This window comes from Trichechus manatus, unplaced genomic scaffold, assembly GCF_000243295.1.
Source record: "Trichechus manatus latirostris isolate Lorelei unplaced genomic scaffold, TriManLat1.0 scaffold00007, whole genome shotgun sequence".
In the NCBI taxonomy this organism is placed as follows: domain Eukaryota; kingdom Metazoa; phylum Chordata; class Mammalia; order Sirenia; family Trichechidae; genus Trichechus; species Trichechus manatus.
In genome coordinates this window covers 18,271,597-18,289,941 of record NW_004443943.1, presented here as the reverse complement: position 1 = coordinate 18,289,941, position 18,345 = coordinate 18,271,597, and the positions used below count along the sequence as shown (strand labels likewise).

At 40.0% G+C, this 18,345-nt stretch overlaps 1 protein-coding gene across 5 annotated transcripts in view; it reads right to left on the bottom strand.

The window, feature by feature from the left end:
* Positions 1-10,717: 10,717 nt before the first annotated feature.
* Positions 10,718-18,345, bottom strand: part of PCGF5 (polycomb group ring finger 5) — a 55,630-nt gene continuing 48,002 nt past the window's right edge. For all 5 annotated transcript variants that reach the window (XM_023739930.1, XM_023739942.1, XM_023739936.1 and 2 more), the window contains one exon: positions 10,718-16,092. In XM_023739930.1, the coding sequence (XP_023595698.1) occupies positions 16,045-16,092 (48 nt within the window). In that variant the 3' untranslated portion in view covers positions 10,718-16,044. The remainder of the gene's footprint in view (positions 16,093-18,345) is intronic.

Sequence of the window (18,345 nt, the reverse complement as noted above, 5' to 3'; positions counted from 1 at the left end):
TTCAGCTCGCTTCCCAGGGTCTACTGCCCAATCAGATTGCCTGTCTGTTCTCTCTTCCTTACTATATTTTACACACACACACACACACACACACACAAGTTCTTTCATACATGCATCTTGTAGAAAACAAAGCACTCAGAGGCATGCATCCTCTTTAGCCCCCTAAATCATCTCAAGTCTTAGCCAGTTACCTCAGGGGAAAAACAGTCATTCCTTTTCCCTCTTTTCATTTCATTTGTGTTGTGCAACTTACACTCTAATCACATCTGACAAGACTCACAGATGAAATAACTCTACCAAAGGAAAGAAAATTCCAGGCTTTGAAGTAAAATTGAGGGCAGACAACAGAGATAATCGCCGGGGCCCATCTGGGAGTCGGCTCCTAGGTAAACAACCATTTCAGTTTGCCTAGGACTAGGGGATTTCCTGAGTCACATGACTGTAAATGCTAAAGCTGGGACCGTCCTGGGAAAACCTGGATGGCTGGTCACCCTACTCCCAGAACTCAGTGGAGGTCTAGAGGCTTTCGTCCTCCTGTGTACTCTCTCTTTTTCTTCAAGAGAAGTGGAAGAAACCTGACCAAGGAGAGAAAAGAGAAAGAAAGCAGCTCTTACAAGTTATCGGCAATGGGGAATACCCACACTCACACACACATTTAGAAAGGTATATACGGTGTACTGACTTAGATTTAATGCTAGACTAGTGTTAATTTCATTTTTGAATCATCACTCATCCTAACAGCATTCCTTATATAACATACAACCTAGAATTTTTACCAAGGAAATATTAATAATTTCCGTTTAGCTATGTTTTGTGTAATTTCTTATTGTTAGGAGCCATTGAGTCAGCTCCCACTCTTAGAGACCCCATGTATAACAGAACAAGATGTTGCCTGGTCCTGCACCTTCCTCACAATAGTAGGTATGTTTTGGCCCATTGTTGTAGCCATGGTGTCAATCCTTCTTATTGAGGGTCTTCCTCTTTTTCACTGACCCTTACTTTACCAAGCATGATGTCCTTCTCCAGGGACTGGTCCCTCCTGACAACATGTCCAAAGTATGTAAGACATAGTCTCGCCATCCTTGCATCTAAGGAGCACTCTGGCTGTACTTCTTCCAAGACAGAGTCGTTGCATTCTTTTGGCCGTCCAGGGTATATTCAATATTCTTTGCCAACACCGTAATTCAAATCTGTCAATTCTTCTTCGGTCTTCATTTTTCATTGACAAGTTTTCAAACGCGTATGAGGCAATTGAAAATACCCTGGCTTGGGTCAGGCATACCTTAGCCATCCAAGTGACATCTGTGCTTTTTAAGATTTTAAAGAGGTATTTTGCAGCAGACTTGCCCGATGCAATACATTGTTTAATTTCTTGACTACTACTTTCGTGGGCATTGATTGTTGATCCAAGTAAAATGAAATCCTTGACAACTTCAATAAAATAGCTTATGCATTTCATAAAGGCTAAAAAGTAATAGCTAAGGTCCCTGGGGCAGGAGCCCTGGTGGTGCAGTGGTTAAGGGCTTGGCTGCTAATCAAAATCAGCAGTTTGAACCTACCAGCCACTCTGCGGGGGAAAGATGTATGCTTTTGTAAAGATTTTCTGTCTTGGAAGCCCTTCTACTCTGTCCTATAGGGTTGCTGTGAGTTGGAATTGACTCATGGCAACGGGTTTGGTTTTTTTTTTTTTTTTTGCTTTAAGGTCCCTGGGTGGTGCTAATGGTTTGCACTAGACTACTAATATAAAGGTTGACTGTTTGAACCTACCCAGCAGTGCCATGGAAGAAAGGCCTGGCAATCTGCTTCTGTAAAGATTACAGCCAAGAAAACCCTCTGCAGCAGTTCTACTCTGTAACACATGCAGTTGCCATGAGTCAGAATCTACTCAATGGCATTTTTTAAAATTGTTTATTGAGCACCTAACATGTATTCCTCAGAATACACTATATTTTTATTATACCCAATTGATAGATAAGTAACTGAGGCAGATAACTTGCCAGAGTAATCGGCAGATAAACATTTGCACCCAAGTCTCTCTGTCCACAGAGCTTGGCCTCTTATCCATACATATTTATTTTGTATGCAGTCTTTTGCCTTGTCAAAATATTAACACATTGCTTAAAATTTTATAAGCATCTCCTCCCACTCCCAACCCAATAATCTTTCCATAGTCTGCAATTCATCCCCCTCCAGTTTCTTTCCTGTGGCTTAGAATTTTGTTCTCTGATAAAGTGCAAATGCCCCTGTAAATTTCCCAGTTCATCAGGAGAGAACAGACTTAAGCTGCAGTCATATCTTGAGTTGATTTTTCTGGGAGACATCCTTTCTGAATTCACTTTTTATCCCTTTGTGCTTGTTATGTATTTCATGGTCTTTGAAACAAGCCAAACAATACAGAACAGAATAAAGCTAACAGAGAAAGTTTCTCTCTTTCTCCCCACCTCAAATCACTTGGCTCATTTTATTTATTTGTAAATATTTCTTCTTCAAATGAAATTCAATCACATTTTCTACTTAGAAAACTTACTCCTACAAGTTTATTTTTAAAAGAATATTTAACTTTCACCCACATTGGATGAGATCACATTAAACTGCCACCACAGCTTATGGGAAAGACAACAGATTTCTGTTTTATAGATAAAGATCATAGGTATAAAAGAATCAGTGACTGAGTTGGAAATTCTTTAGGTTCTTTGTACTTTATTTCCATTAGCCTCTAGCAGTTATGGTTTAGAACTCGGCTGCTAACCAAAAAAGGTCGGCAGTTTGAATCCACCAGCTGCTCCTCGGAAACCCTATGCGGGCAGTTCTACTCTTTCCTATAGGGTCACTATGAGTCAGAATCTACTCAACGGCAATGGTTTTTTTTTTTGGTCTAGCAGTTAAATTAGTGAATTACACTTGCATTTTTCCGTGGCTCTAGCCAGAGACCTAGTGTGACTGCATTCTTCTATTAAGAGTTCATTGAGTATCTTTCTGGTTGGCTATGGCCAGAATATGTACTGACTTTTCCAGTAGCGTGTTGATGTGGAAAGGAAAAAGACAAAAATACAGAAGTAATCACCTTATGAACTTTAATGTGCAAGAAATGAGGATTCCCAAACCCAGGACCATTAGGTCCAGATAATATGACTGACATGCTCCCTACCTCCTTCCCTTCCTGCTTGCCCAAAAGGTGGAGAGCTTTCAGTTCTGGGGTCCTCTGACCTGGCCAATTTCTCTCTCCATGCATGATAAAAAGGAGAGGTACCTGATACCTACCAGAGCCTGTAATGAGAGGGTTGATCCAGTCATGAAGGTTAAGGAAGTTTTCCTTCAAGAAAGATCTCCTGAGTTGAGTTGGGAAGGGCTATTTCATAAAGTACTGATGCCTAAGCTGAGATCTCAAGGGTTGTTTGGTGTTACTTAGATAAAGAGTGGGGGTGGGGAGATGGGGGGAAGCGTTAGTAACAGAGAGAAACATGGCAAGGATAAGAAAGGATAAGAGGTAAAAGAAGGCTAGGTGGGTATGGCTGAAACTTGTAGGTCATGACCAAGCATGAGGCAAGATGAGGAGACAGGGGCAGGGCTTCAAAAATGAAGGTCTTCATAGGCCATGTTAAGGATTTTGATTTATCCTAAAAGTAACGGGAAGCCATTTCCACCACCTAGGGGTCTTTCAAAGGAGCCCTGGAGGTACAGTGGTTAAAGTACTCGGCTGCTAACTGAAAGGTTGGTGGTTCAAACCCACAAGCCAATCTGTGGCAGAAAGATGTGGCAGTCTACTCCCATAAAGATTTACAGCCTTGGGAACCTATGGGGCAGTTCTACCCTGTCCTACAGAGTTGCTATGAGTTAGAATTGACTCGATGGTAACAGGTTTGTGGGCAAGAGGAGAAATGGAGTACAAATATTTTAAAGTTAACTATAAAACCACACCCACAGTCATCCTCTCTTCTTATCCAGGGCCCTGCAGTGTGACCCCCCAGAGGATAAAAGAGTGGGTTCTCCCCTGGGCAGCCCTGCTGCCTGTCAGCTTGAATGGTGTCATGATTCTGCTGGGACAGGCAGAAGCTGGGCATTGGCCCAGGCTCCTAGATACCTGGACCCACTCAAACCCATCCAAACTGGGGACAGAGATTGACTTGTTAATCTCCCTGGGGAGCCAGGGTCTCTCAAAACTACACCACTCAAGCAGAGGCGAGAGGGTACAGCTGTCTGCCTAGACACACGCTTGGGGTGATTTAGGGCCTGTGACTTTAAAGAATCAGCACCTCCGTCTTTAGTTTTCCTGGCAGAAGTACTCTTCGGTGAGCACATCATTAAGAAACTGAGATGCCATCCTTGGGCTGTTTCCACCTCACTTCTTGGTTGGCCAGAATGGGAAACTTCCCATAACACCCTCCCCCTACAGCAGCTGCCAACCCAACTGCTTGGAGCCAATTAAAAGGGATCCTGCACAAGATGGCAGCCTGCAGGAAGAGAAAACCCTGCAGTCAGAGGTTGCAGGGTGAGCCACTGGAATAGAAGTAGAGGAATTACCAGTAACAGCTCGTTGGGGAATTTGAGAAGTGTCTTAGTCATCTAGTGCTGCTATAACAGAAATACCACAAGTGGATGGCTTTAACAAAGAGAAGTTTATTCTCTCACAGTCCGGTAGGCTACAAGTCCAAATTCAGGGCGTCAGCTCCAGAGGAACCCTTTCTCCGTCAGCTCTGGAGGAAGGTCCATGTCATCAATCTTCCTTTGGTCTGGGAGCTTCTCTGCGCAGGAACCTCAGGTCCAAGGGACGCACCCTGCTCCCGGCACTGCTTTCTTGGTGGTATGAGGTTCCCATGTGTCTCTGCCCAATTCTCTCTTTTATATCTCAAAAGAGATTGGCTTAAGACACTATCCAATCTTGTAGACGTCGTCAGTATAACCTCATCATAGTGATAGAGTTTACAACACATAAGGAAATCACATAAGATTACACAATCATACAATACTGGGAATCATGACACAGCCAAGTTGACAGATATTTTTGGGGGACACAATTCAATCCATGACACTCCACACTTTGGCCCCCAAAAATTCATGTCCCTGCAACATGCAAAACATATTCATCTCATCATATCATAGCAAAAGTCTTAACTCCAAGTCCACAATCCAAAAATTCCTCTTCATCTATGAAATCTAGAATACAAGTTATCTGCTTCCAAAGGTATAATGGCAGAACAGGCACAAGCTAGACATTTCCATTACAGATGGGAGAAACGGGAGGAGAAGAAGGGATAACAGGCACCAAGCAAGTCAGTAGAACACATCACATTAGCCCTCAAGGCTTTGAAAACAATCCTCTGTTCTCTGAGACAATTTACACAATAGCCCTGCCCTCCAGACTCCAGGTATTGGCCACAGTCTCCAGATTCTGACTGGAGGCCGCTTGGCCCTGGGCTTTAGCTCCACCTCCCAGGCCCACTGGGTGACTCTGCTCCCTAGGCTTTAGGTGCACCATTCTCCTAGTCCATCGGAATGATAACTCTACCCTTAGAAACACCAGAGGCCGTGGCTCCACCCTTTGGAACCCCAGAGGTCATGGCCATACCTTCTGAGACTGAGGCAGCTTGGCTTCTTGTGTTCCATGTCTCTTCAGCTTCTGCTTCTTGTGGCCTCTCAGCCCTCGGGCCTCACGCCTGTATCTGCCCTGCTGGGGCAAGCGTTCCAAAGCTCTGTAGCTCCACCGATTAAGGGCCTGGAGGTACCCTGCTCCACCAGGAAGCCTCCTGTGCACAGGCACTCAGCTCTCTCACTCTATGGGTCAGCTCCAGCGCTGTCTGGCGCTGGTCTCCTGGTTCTGCTGCTGTGGGTTCTCTGCCGCTTCAGCTTCTCTGCTGCTGTCATTTCTCTGCTGCTGCTGCTTCTCTGTTGCTCCCAGTCCTGTATCCATTCACAGTTTCAAAACCACTTCCACATTTTAGGTATCTGTTAGAGCAGCATCCCACTCCTGGTACCAAATTCTGTCTTAGTCATCTAGTGCTGCTATAACAGAAATACCACAAGTGGATGGCTTTAACGAAGAGAATTTTATTCTCTCACAGTCCAGTAGGCTACAAGTCCAAATTCAGGGCGTCAGCTCCAGGGCAATGCTTTCTCTGCTGGCTCTGGAGGAAGGTCCATGTCATCAGTCTTCCTTCGGTCTGGCAGGTTCTCTGCACAGGAACCTCAGGTCCAAAGGACGTGCTCTGCTCCCAGTGCTGCTTTCGTGGTGGCATGAGGTTCCCATGTATCTCCGCTTGCTTCTCTCTTTTATATCTCAAAAGAGATTGGCTTAAGACACTATCCAATCTTGTAGACGTCATCAGTATAACCTCATCATAGTGATAGAGTTTACAACACAAAAGGAAATCACATCAGATTACACTATCATACAATACTGGGAATCATGACCCAGCCAAGTTGACCGATACTTTGGGGAGACAAAATTCAATCCATGACAAGAGGTAAAGGCAGTTTGATGGTGGTTTTACTGGCCAGCCCAGCCGAGCTGGCACTGACTCCATACACAGGGAGGCAGGACTTCACTTCCCCTTGCTTCAGCCAACCCTTGGCTCTCAGGAGACAGCTGTGTTACAAGTTTGACCCGGGCAGGTGCCAGGGCCTTGATCTGAAGTGGACACTGCAAGGCAGGGCACAGGCAGGGTCTCTTCTTATCTGATTTGGCCATCAGGGGCTCTATAATTGGGGAAAGGCTGAGTCATCTTGCCTCTGGACAAGGTGGCTATAGAGAGAGCTATGCTTTCTTGGGAGCCTGGACAACCTCTGCTCCATTGGACATGAAGGTGGAGGAAAGGCAGAGGGAGGAATCTGCTTATACCTGGTGAAGATAAACTGCCCAAGGGCTCTGGTGGGCTGGTTAGCTGGATCTCTGCTTCAAATGTTTGAAGAGACATTTCAGGAATTAAGTAAGGAAGGAGGATTTATGAAGAGCGTCTCTGTGGAGTGAGCTGTGCTCTGAACCCCATTCCTCAAAATGGAGGGGTGGAGGGTGCCACTCACCCCACGTAGTGGGGATGGGCTTCAACAGAACCCCTAGGAATGCTTGAAACGTGTTCCTTGCAGTTATGGGGACACAATGATGAGAATCAATACACCCAGAGGAATCTAAAGGTCCGAGGCTATGGCTCTCAGCCTGAGGCTTCAGAGCAGGGAAAGGGAGAGATAGGTGCTGCCCTGCTGATAAAAAACACAGACTCATCTTTGACAGTGGGGCAATGCCACATGAGCCTCTGGGAGCAGACAAGTGACCTATAGAAGGAATATCAGCTTGGAGTCACTTAAAAGGGATCCTGCACAAAATGGCAGCCTGCAGGAAGAGAAACCCCAGTAACGAAAGGCTAGGGCAGTGGGGTGGGGGTGGGGGGGCACTGGACTAGAAGAGGCACAGTCCCTGACAAAGTGAGTGGTGGTTAGAGGGCACAGGAGAGGACCCTCCAAAGACTCAGAAAGGTTGCTCAGATACAAGGAGTCTTAAATACCAGTCAGGCCCAGAGAGCTTGGAGCAGGCTTACAACCTGCCCTGCTGTACCCTGTTTCCTTTCCTCTTCCACTGTGCAACAAGCCAGGGAGGGGAGGAGAGAGAAGGAAACCCACTACCATTTTTGGAAGGAAGGTGACCCAATAGCAGGACCTAGCTGGGAACGAGGAAGAAGTGTTACCTTGAAATAAATGTTGATTAATATGCTGAACTGGACATGCTAATTTCTGAATTGAGACTGTGTGACTTAAAGTGAGCTGGAAAAGTCATGAGGGCTGGGACATTTTAACCAGTGGCAGAGGACTGTGAAAGCCACAGAGAGGTGTTTAACTACATCCCGTGAGTTCCGCTAGTTTGTCACAGCTACATTCGTAACTCATTTACTGTTGAGGTGAGATTACGTAATTTACCCATCATTGAGCTAATCAGTGGGGGAACCGAAACTGGAATCCAGAGCTGCACCACTCCAATGCTTGTGATAAAGGACAGGGATGTACAAAGGCTAAAGAGCAGGCAAGATCCACCTCTGGGGAACAAGGACTGGTGGCTACTGAAGAAGGCATCCTAGAAAACGGGCTGGAGGCTGTGTCTCGAAGGCTTAGCAGGAGCTGAGCACGGCAAGGCGAGGTCTGTGGGGAGCCCTGGTTACCAGGCCCTGGATGGGGTTAGCGGAGGTTTTATAGGATGGTTTCTCCCACTCACTCCAAACAACCCACCTCCCTCCTCCAGCTCCTCACACCCTCTTTTTCATCCTCCCCCACCTCCACCCCAGGTTTCCTAAAGAAGTGGTGGGAGTTACGGGTGTGGCTGCTTCTCTTGATCTGAGTTTCCCTCATCCCCATCTAGAGCTTCTACAGTTACTGCTCATATTAAACAACAACAAAAAAAATCAAACCTGTTGCCGTCGAGTCAATTCCGACTCGTAGCAACTCTGTAGGACAGAGTAGAACTAACTGCCCCACAGGATTTCCAAGGAGCGGTTGGTGGATTTGAACTGCCAGCCTTTTGGTCAGCAGCTGAATTCTTAACCACCAGGGCTATTAGTCACTAATTATTTAATAACGACCACCAGTTGCTATGGCGTTGACTCCAACTCATGGTGATTCCACGCGTGTTACAGTAGAACTGTGCTCCATAGGGTTTTCAATGGTTCATTTTTTGGAAGTAGATTGGCAGGCCTTTCTTCAGAGGTGCCTCTAGCAGCTGAACATTAACCATTTGTGCCACCAAGGCACTCCTCATTGTTGTTAGGTGCTATTGAGTCGATTTTCATTTATAGTGACCCCATGTGACCAAGTAGAACTGCCCCATAGAATATTCTAGGCTGTAATCTTTACGAGAAGAGACTGCCAGTTCTCTCACAAAGTTGCTGGATGGGCTTGAACCTCCAACCTTACAGTTAGCAGCTGAGCACTTAACCGTTGCACCACCAAGGCGCCTGTTAAGGGACTCCTAAGTGTACCTAACCCCCCCCACCAAAACAAACAAACCTGTTGTTCTCGAGTCCATTCTGACTCATGGTGACCCTATGTGTTATAGAGTAGAATTGCTCCATAGGGTTTTCTTGGCTGTAATCTTTATGAAAGCAGATCGCCAGGCTTTTCTTCAGTGATTCATTGCTAGGTGGGTTTGAACCCAGCAACCTTTAGGTTCATAGTCAAGTGCAAACCATTTACATCACCCAGGGACCTTCCAAGCGTACATAAAACAAAAACAAAACCAAACCACTGCCGTCAATTCCGACTCATAGCAACCCTATGGGACAGAGTAGAATTGCCCCATGGGGTTTCCAAGGAGCGGCTGGTGGATTCAAACTGCCAACCATTTGGTACATAACACCAAAAAACAAACCCATTATCGTCAAGTAGATTCCAACTCATAGCAACCCTATGGGATGAAGCAGAACTGCCCCATGGGGTTTCCAAGGAGTGGCTGGTGGATTCCAACTGCCGACCTCTTGGTTAGCAGCCAAACTCTTAACCACTGCGCCACCAGGGCTCCATTTGGTACACAGAAGGTATTAATAAAACAAGGTTAAGTTACCTAATTGGCTGAAGAAAGCAGTCCTTCTTTTAATTCACTTAGATCTTTCCTGATCCTCTATTACTTTTCAAAAGATTTTTGAAAGATCCTGAATTGGCAAATGTTGTGTTATCTATATTTTACAACTAAAAATAAGTAAGTAAATAAATAAAAAGTCTCTTTGGATTTGATTAAGCTAATGAAATAAGAAATTCTTCTAAAGTGTGTGGTGTGTACCCTAAGTATTACCTGAGGGGTAGTCTGCCATCTTAAAACTAAACAGTGGAGAAATCTTTAGAAAATGTTTATGATCTGAAATACTCAACAAATTTCAATAAAATTTGTTCCAGGAGTGGTACTTAAAGGAGGCATTTTTAATGGAGGCTGCAGTCTAGAACGACTAATATTAAAGACAAACAACAATAAATAAAGCAATCAAATTTTTAATAACAAAGATACTATTTTTAACATGGTCAAATATACTTGGCTAAGTCCAGATTTAAAAAAAAAAAAAAAAAGCATCTAGCCCAACAGTACAACCATACAGCTTTGTACAGAACATTCCATAGATCAACAGAAAATACATTTGGGCACAAAAATAAAAAATATTTAAAGAGAATCTCTAAGCAGCATTTTATTTCTGCAAAACAGACATTATCCTGTGCTGATCAAATATCTACAAGTGCTTCTCCTTTACAAAAATACATATATTCTTAATAGACTAAGTCATTAACAATGACCTGGTAATTCTTTCACTTCAATTTGAATGATTGATAAGCTAAACCTTACAACCACAAAAAGGTTTTTATTTGTATTAAGATGTTACCACTTTTGACAAAAAGCTTAAAATATTTTATATTTTCAAAGTAAATTAGCAACATAACTTTACGATACAGTCTATGGTATTTTTCTTTACCATGAGGGCTACTATACTACAAACTGAAGCTCACTGTTGTGTTTACCAGATGCAGGAAAGCAGCGGTACACTGGTACGCCCCCCACAAGCTCTTGTCTTAGACCACAGCTTCATAAGGACACTTAGGCCCCCACCCCCACCCCCCTTCTAAAAAATACAGCAAAAGAAAAAATGAAACTCATTGCCATCGCGCCGAGTTTGACTCATAGCGACCCAAAAGGACAGAGTAGAACTTCCCTATAGGGTTTCCAAGGCCGTAATCCTTATGGAAGCAGACTGCCACATCTTTCTCCCGTGGGGCGGCTGGTGGGTTCAAACCGCTGACCTTTTGGTTTGCAGCCGAGTGCTAAACCATTGCACCACCAGGGCTCCTTAGCAAAAGAAAACCAACTCCAAACAACTTTAGGCTGATCCCATTACATCTTTAATGTGTAGAACTCCTGCTTCAGTGGACTGATGTGAAGCATATGAATAAATAAATCTGTTTACTATCTCTACACTATTCAGAAATATTTAATCTTCATTTATGCTAGGTTAGTTTCTTATTCCATGAAGTGCTATAAAATGGAAGAAGACTAGACCCAGTATTTAACGTATATGTGTTCACTTGATTCAGAATTTAAAGATAATTAAAATTAAAAAGCATTTCTGAAAAATCAGTCTGTTTTGAATCTTAGAAAATGGGGCGTAAATGTACACAGACATTTTAATGAGCATTTAAAATAATTATCTTTATGTTCAATTTAATAACTTTCTGAAAAAGAAATGCTCAACTGTTTTAATTCTATTTGAAAATACAACAAGGACAGCAAGTAAACACACTATTTGTGAAAACTATATTACACTAGGAAGAGAATCTCTTTTAAATTATTGGAAAATGCCATTGCTTTAAGAAGAACAAAACTATAAAAACCCTGTAATGTATATTTAAGTACAGTTTGATGACATTTCAATCCGATGTTTTCCATCAAAATACTACTGACCTAGGTATATCAAGTACATCCAGAGATGGCTGGTTATTTTGTGCTTCAAAAAAGTTTGTCTATAGTGTAATGTTTTTCCATTTTTCATAAACCAGACCCAGCAGACATTATGTTCCTATTGCTCCCCAAACTGTAGAGATACCTATCTTAAAATAATGACAACAGCACTTCAAATTTTTGTTTCCAATCCAGAAAATTAAAGTTATGGCAAATTCATTCATTTTTCAAGTTCCTACAACCAACCAACATCTTACTGGCATAAAGCTTAGCCAGTGGGAACATTCCTTAATGATAAACCAGAGTATGGAATAGAGTATGCATCCATTTTTGTCCTGTCTAAGAAAGTTTATCTAGTCACCTATCAGAAAGACTTTATGAGTTTTCCTTTAAGGTGGCCCATAGCAAGGACTCCTAAGGAGAATCATATAGGGAGAGCATATAACTCCCTCTTGATATATATGCTCTTGTTCTGTGATCCATTTTGCCAAATCTGGTGTTATGGATAAATTCTAGTAAAAATAAAAGTAATTGCCGAGAAACAAGACAGAGTTGCTTTTGAAGGAAAAACAAAATGGCAGGCCCTTAGTAAAATTTTTCTTTTGAATACAGAAAAAGCACTTCGCGTAAGTCCAATAGGATGTACTATTTTCTATATAAGCATATCAACATTTTAATGAAGCTTCTCTTTAATAAAATTTTTCATATAGCTAAGAACCCAAGAACAAAATAAATGCAATTTAAGTTTATACTGCTTCCATGGAATAAAAAGCTTCTCAAATTAAAATTTAAAATCTCAATTTCAATTTTCTTTTCAAAGGATACAGTTTACTCACTTATCATCTAGAGGGAGGCTATTTGTTATCATCTAAAAAAAACAAACAAACCATTGCTGGGGAGTTGATTCTGAGTCATAGTGACCCTATAGGACAGAGTAGAATTGCCCCATGGGGTTTCCAAGGAGCAGCTGGTGGATTCAAACTGCCAACCTTTTGGTTAGCAGCTGTAGCTCTTAACCACTGCACCACCAGGGCTCCCTATTATCATCTAGAGGGAGGCTATTTGTTGTGTTGATCTCTTTCTCAGTGTTAAGGATTTCCCAAGATCTGTCAGATGGTGCTGAAATACACTGAACATACTTCAAACAAAGTGTGCTCTGATTATTGCCAGAAAATCCTGCATTTGACTGATCTCACCAAGAAAATTCAGTTTAAAGTCTTTCTTTGGTGAATATTTTAGCAATCAATCAAGGTTATTGCCTAGCTTTATACAATTAAATTTTCCAACCTCTAAGCTGTTAAAACTTTCTCTGACATGGTTATTAACAGTAAAATGTCTTTGGTGATACCTATTTTCTTATGTAAATCTTTTAAAAAGAGATTAATTTATAAGTGCTTATTTAGATACAAACCCATTCATAAGAGACAGGTACAGATAACTAAAAAATTATGCAGTAAATCTAAAACAGAAATGCACTTTAGCAATGAGGCACTTTCTCTTAAATATTTTCAATAAAGCTAAACAGTTCATAATACTATATAAAACTAGTTCTTTCTCAAAGAATCAGCTTAAATTTAGGTTATATTTGAAAGTGTAGTATGAATGAGCATACTCATTACATTTATCAAATGTGGAATATTAGTATGGAATAGATTTTCAATGAATAAAGAAATAACATACTTTCTAAAAGTAGTCAAAAGACACTTCTCAAGTTATCTCCACCCCAGACTGAATGAATAACTATTACCTCATCAATAAGCGTTTTATTTTCAATCTTCCTAAAAGCTTCTTGGTCATCTAGAGAAAAGGCCATATTCTGATTTCCCTATTAAATGATGTGATTTACTTCAATTAAAGTGATGTCTATAAACCACAGGCATTTTTTATATCCCAAGTTCACTGACCCTTTTACATCTATGATTTCTAAGGCAGATAAAAACAGATTACAAAATCTTTTACAGAAGTCACGTTCTTTCAGTTTATTGCTTAAGAAACAACAGTTTAAAGAAAAAAATTAGTTTTATTTATTCTCCAATTTTACAAACTCGGATGATTTTTACTATGGGTTATTTAAAGAATCTGTCTTACTAAGCACCCTACATTTATAAAGTTAACCACAAAAATTGCCTGTACACTTTTTCTATAGCTCATTTCCTGCAAATTCAACAATCTGATTTAGCGGCTAATTAATGGGGATTCAGTGGATTACTAGACATGAAAGTAGTCTATTGTAGTAGAAAGTCATAGCTGAAGATAGCAAAAGAGGTCGGCTGAGGAAGCTCAGCAGTTCTAATAGTACCACTGTACTTGCTCAGGACCATTATAAATGTGTACCTTTCCCCAAATGACAATCGATGTTCTTCTCTGTGTATGGTTTTCACATGTTTTGGCACATATTCATTTCAATAAAAATGCTAACACATTAACATTAAATAAAGGAATTTTATATAAAACTATTCCCAATTCTATAATCGCTTCCTATATATTTCCTTGGAAAAATATTGCAACTATGTATAATCAGGCAACAGACCAAATTTAAAAAGCTAATGTATATAAAACTCATTTAAAGCTGTATGTTTTGGCTGGGGACCCAAAAACATCCAATTCCTATTCGTGGTTTTAAAAATGTATTCTTAATTCATTCTGAATTAAAATTAATTAACTTTAATATGTAAAACATTCTTTATTCACAGACCTATGTGTGACAAATTTATAATAAAATATTAAATATCTTAGGGATGTCAGGGAACTGAGTTTCGCAGCATAACAAAATAATTTCTGTAGCTAGGTAGTTAGTATACTGAGTTTTTGGTTGCGTGTAAAGATCTGTTAAAAATCTGCCTTTTAAAATCCCCTTGTGAGTCCTGCCAAGAACAAACACAATCTGACAAAGTGAAGTTAGGAAAAGTATTGCCATAACCTTTTTGACAAAATTCAGAAAAACAGAAAACTTTAATACAGACTTTTTGACTTAAAAAAAAAGATACAATGAAAATATAATCATGAAGTTTTGGCCTTTTACATTATGAAATACATCAAAATTTTAGCTGTATTGGTATATGTTTCTTAGAGCTGTACAATGCTTTATTTCTAAGAAACATTTTGATATTTCGAAGGCATTAATTTGTGATACATTTTACTCGAAAATATAGCACATCCACCATGTATACAGTATAAAAACTATGTGTGTAACACACAGATTGTGCTCACGTCAGATTTCTAAAACAATTACTCTTTCTAACTTTTAAGATTTTTTCCTAAGTTTCAGAGGTTAACTTGTTTGCTTCAAAGCAATTAAAACTTATCTCCAAAGAAGGTTTTTGAAAACAGTTATAAATTTTAAAAGGTTTACTTTCTTTGACTTGCAGATGAATCCCAAAATGAATGGAAGACTTAACAAAACTGCAAAATCAAGGACATTATCACAGATCTGACCTTTATGAATTTATACATAAAACAATAATCTCATTTCCCTTTGATTACTACAGATCTACAATGAAATATCCTCAAACCAGTGATTTTGGTTAGCATACTCATCTACTATATTGCATTTATTCTATTTTATGCATGTGGTCTGGAAATAACGATAGGTAACTAACAGTTTTAATCTACCACTGCTTTGAGACTTTTGAAATCCATAAAATAGCTAATGTTATCTGCTCTAAAAATCCTAATATTTAAAATCATCACAACCTTCCGCATGCCACAATGACACACACCTAAGGCCAACTTAAAAAGTGAGACAATGTCTTCAGTAAATGAGAGCAACGATGTGATGATGTATACATAAGATGGGCTACACAATGAAGTTTCATGAAGCAGCACCCGCTTGTCATAAGGCATCATGAAAGAAGATTAACCTTACTCACACATTAATTTTATTAGAAGTAAATGTGATCAGCTGCCAGCATTTCATATGATTGTGAATCTCACTTCAGTTTTCCAAAAAGTCACACGCGTTTTCGATCAGGAGGGCTAGCGTGCCTTCCTTGTGCAACTGGTGGGCTACACAGACAGGTAACTTAAAATGTCTACAAACGTGATGTGCTCTAATGTTAAAGAATAACTGGAACTCTTTGCAAAAGGATTTGCACACTCAAGAGTGAACTATCTTGTACACAAAAAGCTTACCAAGAACAATACAGTGGTTCAAAAACCACTTTTCTAAATACGTTTCCCATACAAAATAATTTCAAGATATTAGTTTCTTGTATAGTACTCCATTTAAACAAGAATTAATAAAATAGTAAGTATGTGAAAACTGCAACACCACAAAGATTGAGCCATTTTATTAGTGTAATCAAACATTAGAACAATCTTGGTACAGGCAAGCAAAATATCCCGAAAGCTGAATCATGGCTGCACACCTAACCAACTTCAACAATGGGACGCGCTGTGTGAGACGGCACAGATACCTTCTGCAGACAGTTCAGTAGCAGAGTATGGCACTTGGTTTGCTCTTAATAGAAACAACATAGATGCAACTGACAATTGAGAGACAGACAATGGCCTTATTTGCATGCTGAAAATCTGGTTGTGTCCCTCTAGTCCACACACTGTTCTTTGTGCAATCTGTCGATGAGTAAACAAAGAGTGCAGGATTCATCTCAGTGGGATCTAGGCCCCTTGGTCTAACCGAAATCAATTCTTGGTCGATACTGCAATACCATGGGGTATGACTATAAAATAAAAACAGATGATGAATAAGACCATGTGGATATAAAAAACAATATAGATAGTTTATATAAAAAAGATTTTAAAAAACTGGGGTTATAATCTACAGTATTTCCTGGTACTAGTGATTATGACAGTTAAGATTGTAATTACCATTAAACTCTATTTTTTTAATTGCCATTATTTTTCTAGAGTTAGTCAAATTTTCCATAATATGCAGCAGAGGTCAAACTCAAAGGCCTGTGGCCATTATACAGGTCCCATATGCAAACTGAAACAGTGCAATACTTAGGGAGAGGCAGGGCCTGTGGAGGACTGAAAGCTACATGCCCTGCTTAAAGGCATTCAACTACCGACACTGTGGGGGCCAAATAAGACATGTCCACAGGCTGGATTCCACCAGAGCTGCTGCCTGAGAGCACCCTCTGAGTTACAAACTAACAAAAAGACTTCCTGCTATGAATATATGAAACTGGGGTAGTTTTCACAAATCTTTTTTTTTTTTTTAACAAGTTTTATACTTTTTTCTTTTTAGCATTTAAAATTTGTTTTAACAGTTCTTTAAAAATGTTGAAAAACAAGTAGCTAATTGTTACATGAGACATTTAGGTCACTGGCTGCTTTCAATAGTTAGTTGATACTGTTAATTATTTGGATTTAACTATTATATAACTGAATGGTTCATATTATCCTTCCTATTGCTCTGACAATGTAAGAAAGATATCATACATCTGGCTACTCTACAGTACTCAAGAGAAAACCACTTCCCGCCAGATAAAAGGATATGCCACACAGCTACGTCGGCATCTGTTTTTACCCTCTACTTTACCATATTCAAGCAGAACCAAAATGCCACAAAGTCAATAGGGGTCTGGAGAACCAATGGTTTTCCTTTTCTTAAAGCTGCAGATTCCTCTTTTCAAAATGAAATTTTGAGGAGCTCCTTTTATCAAATTGAGAAAGGGTCTGAGATGGTCACTGACTAAGGTTTCCCCTTCATCTTAGTGTAGGTGAATGCAAAAGACCAGTCCAGAGAACAGTATTTTTTCATCTAGAGAGAAGGACAGAGTGAGATTCTACAATGCCCAAAATGCACTTATTATAGCTATGTTACAGACTGAGAAGACTCAATGCTGGAGTCTCCTTTACCACTCAGCTCAGGATGGGACTGGTGGGTAGGAATGACAACACCCCAGGTCTTACTTTCCCAGCTGAAGGACCAAGGCAGATGCTACCACTCATGTTCTAAGGGCTAGATGGAGTAAGAGTCTCAGTCTCTTTTTAGGGCTTCCAGGGTCTAAAACTATTTTTCTTTTAATTTTGTTTTAAACTTTATTCTGTTCCCTCTGAATCAGAGTATCAGAGAGTGGGACACACAAATCTGCATTTTACAAAGCTCCCTGAGTGTCTCTGAAGCTTAGCCAGATTTGGAGACTACTAACCTAAACATCCTAACTTTACTAAATCCTATTCTACTTTACTCCAATTCCCAGTTTGTCCCTCATTATAATATCTTTCTAGCTTTACTTTCCATTGCTGATTGTTCAGTCTGTGTGCTTTCTGCAAATAACCAAGTCACTCATATTAGAGTACCTTCATAATATACAGAAGTATACATCAACCATTCTTCCAGGGATGAAGAGAAGGAAGTAAGACAGCTTGGCTAACATTACAAATAATTTGGAATTTTCTCAGTTTTTGGCTAAAAAATGTTTTGTTCTCCCCACCAAGTAACCATTTGCATTTGTTCTATGATAACATATGAAACTGAATAATTTTATTGAAATTTGTTACAATACTGGAAATTATTACGATATACTTTAAGTTCTATTTATGTTTCAGTGTGCTTTCTGAAGTAAAATGGAATCACGCTTACTATAAAGAAAATATGGCACATCGCTACCTATTAGGATTAAGTGATTACACTGACTGGACCTACATTTCAGAGTTGCTAGTCCTCAGTCTCATCATGTAATAAAAACCAAAAACATTTCAAATATGGCAATTCTATAAAATGGCAGAACTTTAATTGATGTACTTTTTTCTTTTCTTAAAAAGTAAATTTTTTTTTAATCATAGAAGTAATCTGTTTTTACTGTAGAAGGTTTGAAAAATATAAAAAAGCACCAAGAAAGATGCGAAAATTATTTAAATCTCATCATCCAAAAATAATCACCATAGTCACTTCAGTGAATATCGTTCCATTCTTATCTATGTACATATTTTTTTAAAGTTGGAATCAAGCTACACATATTTTA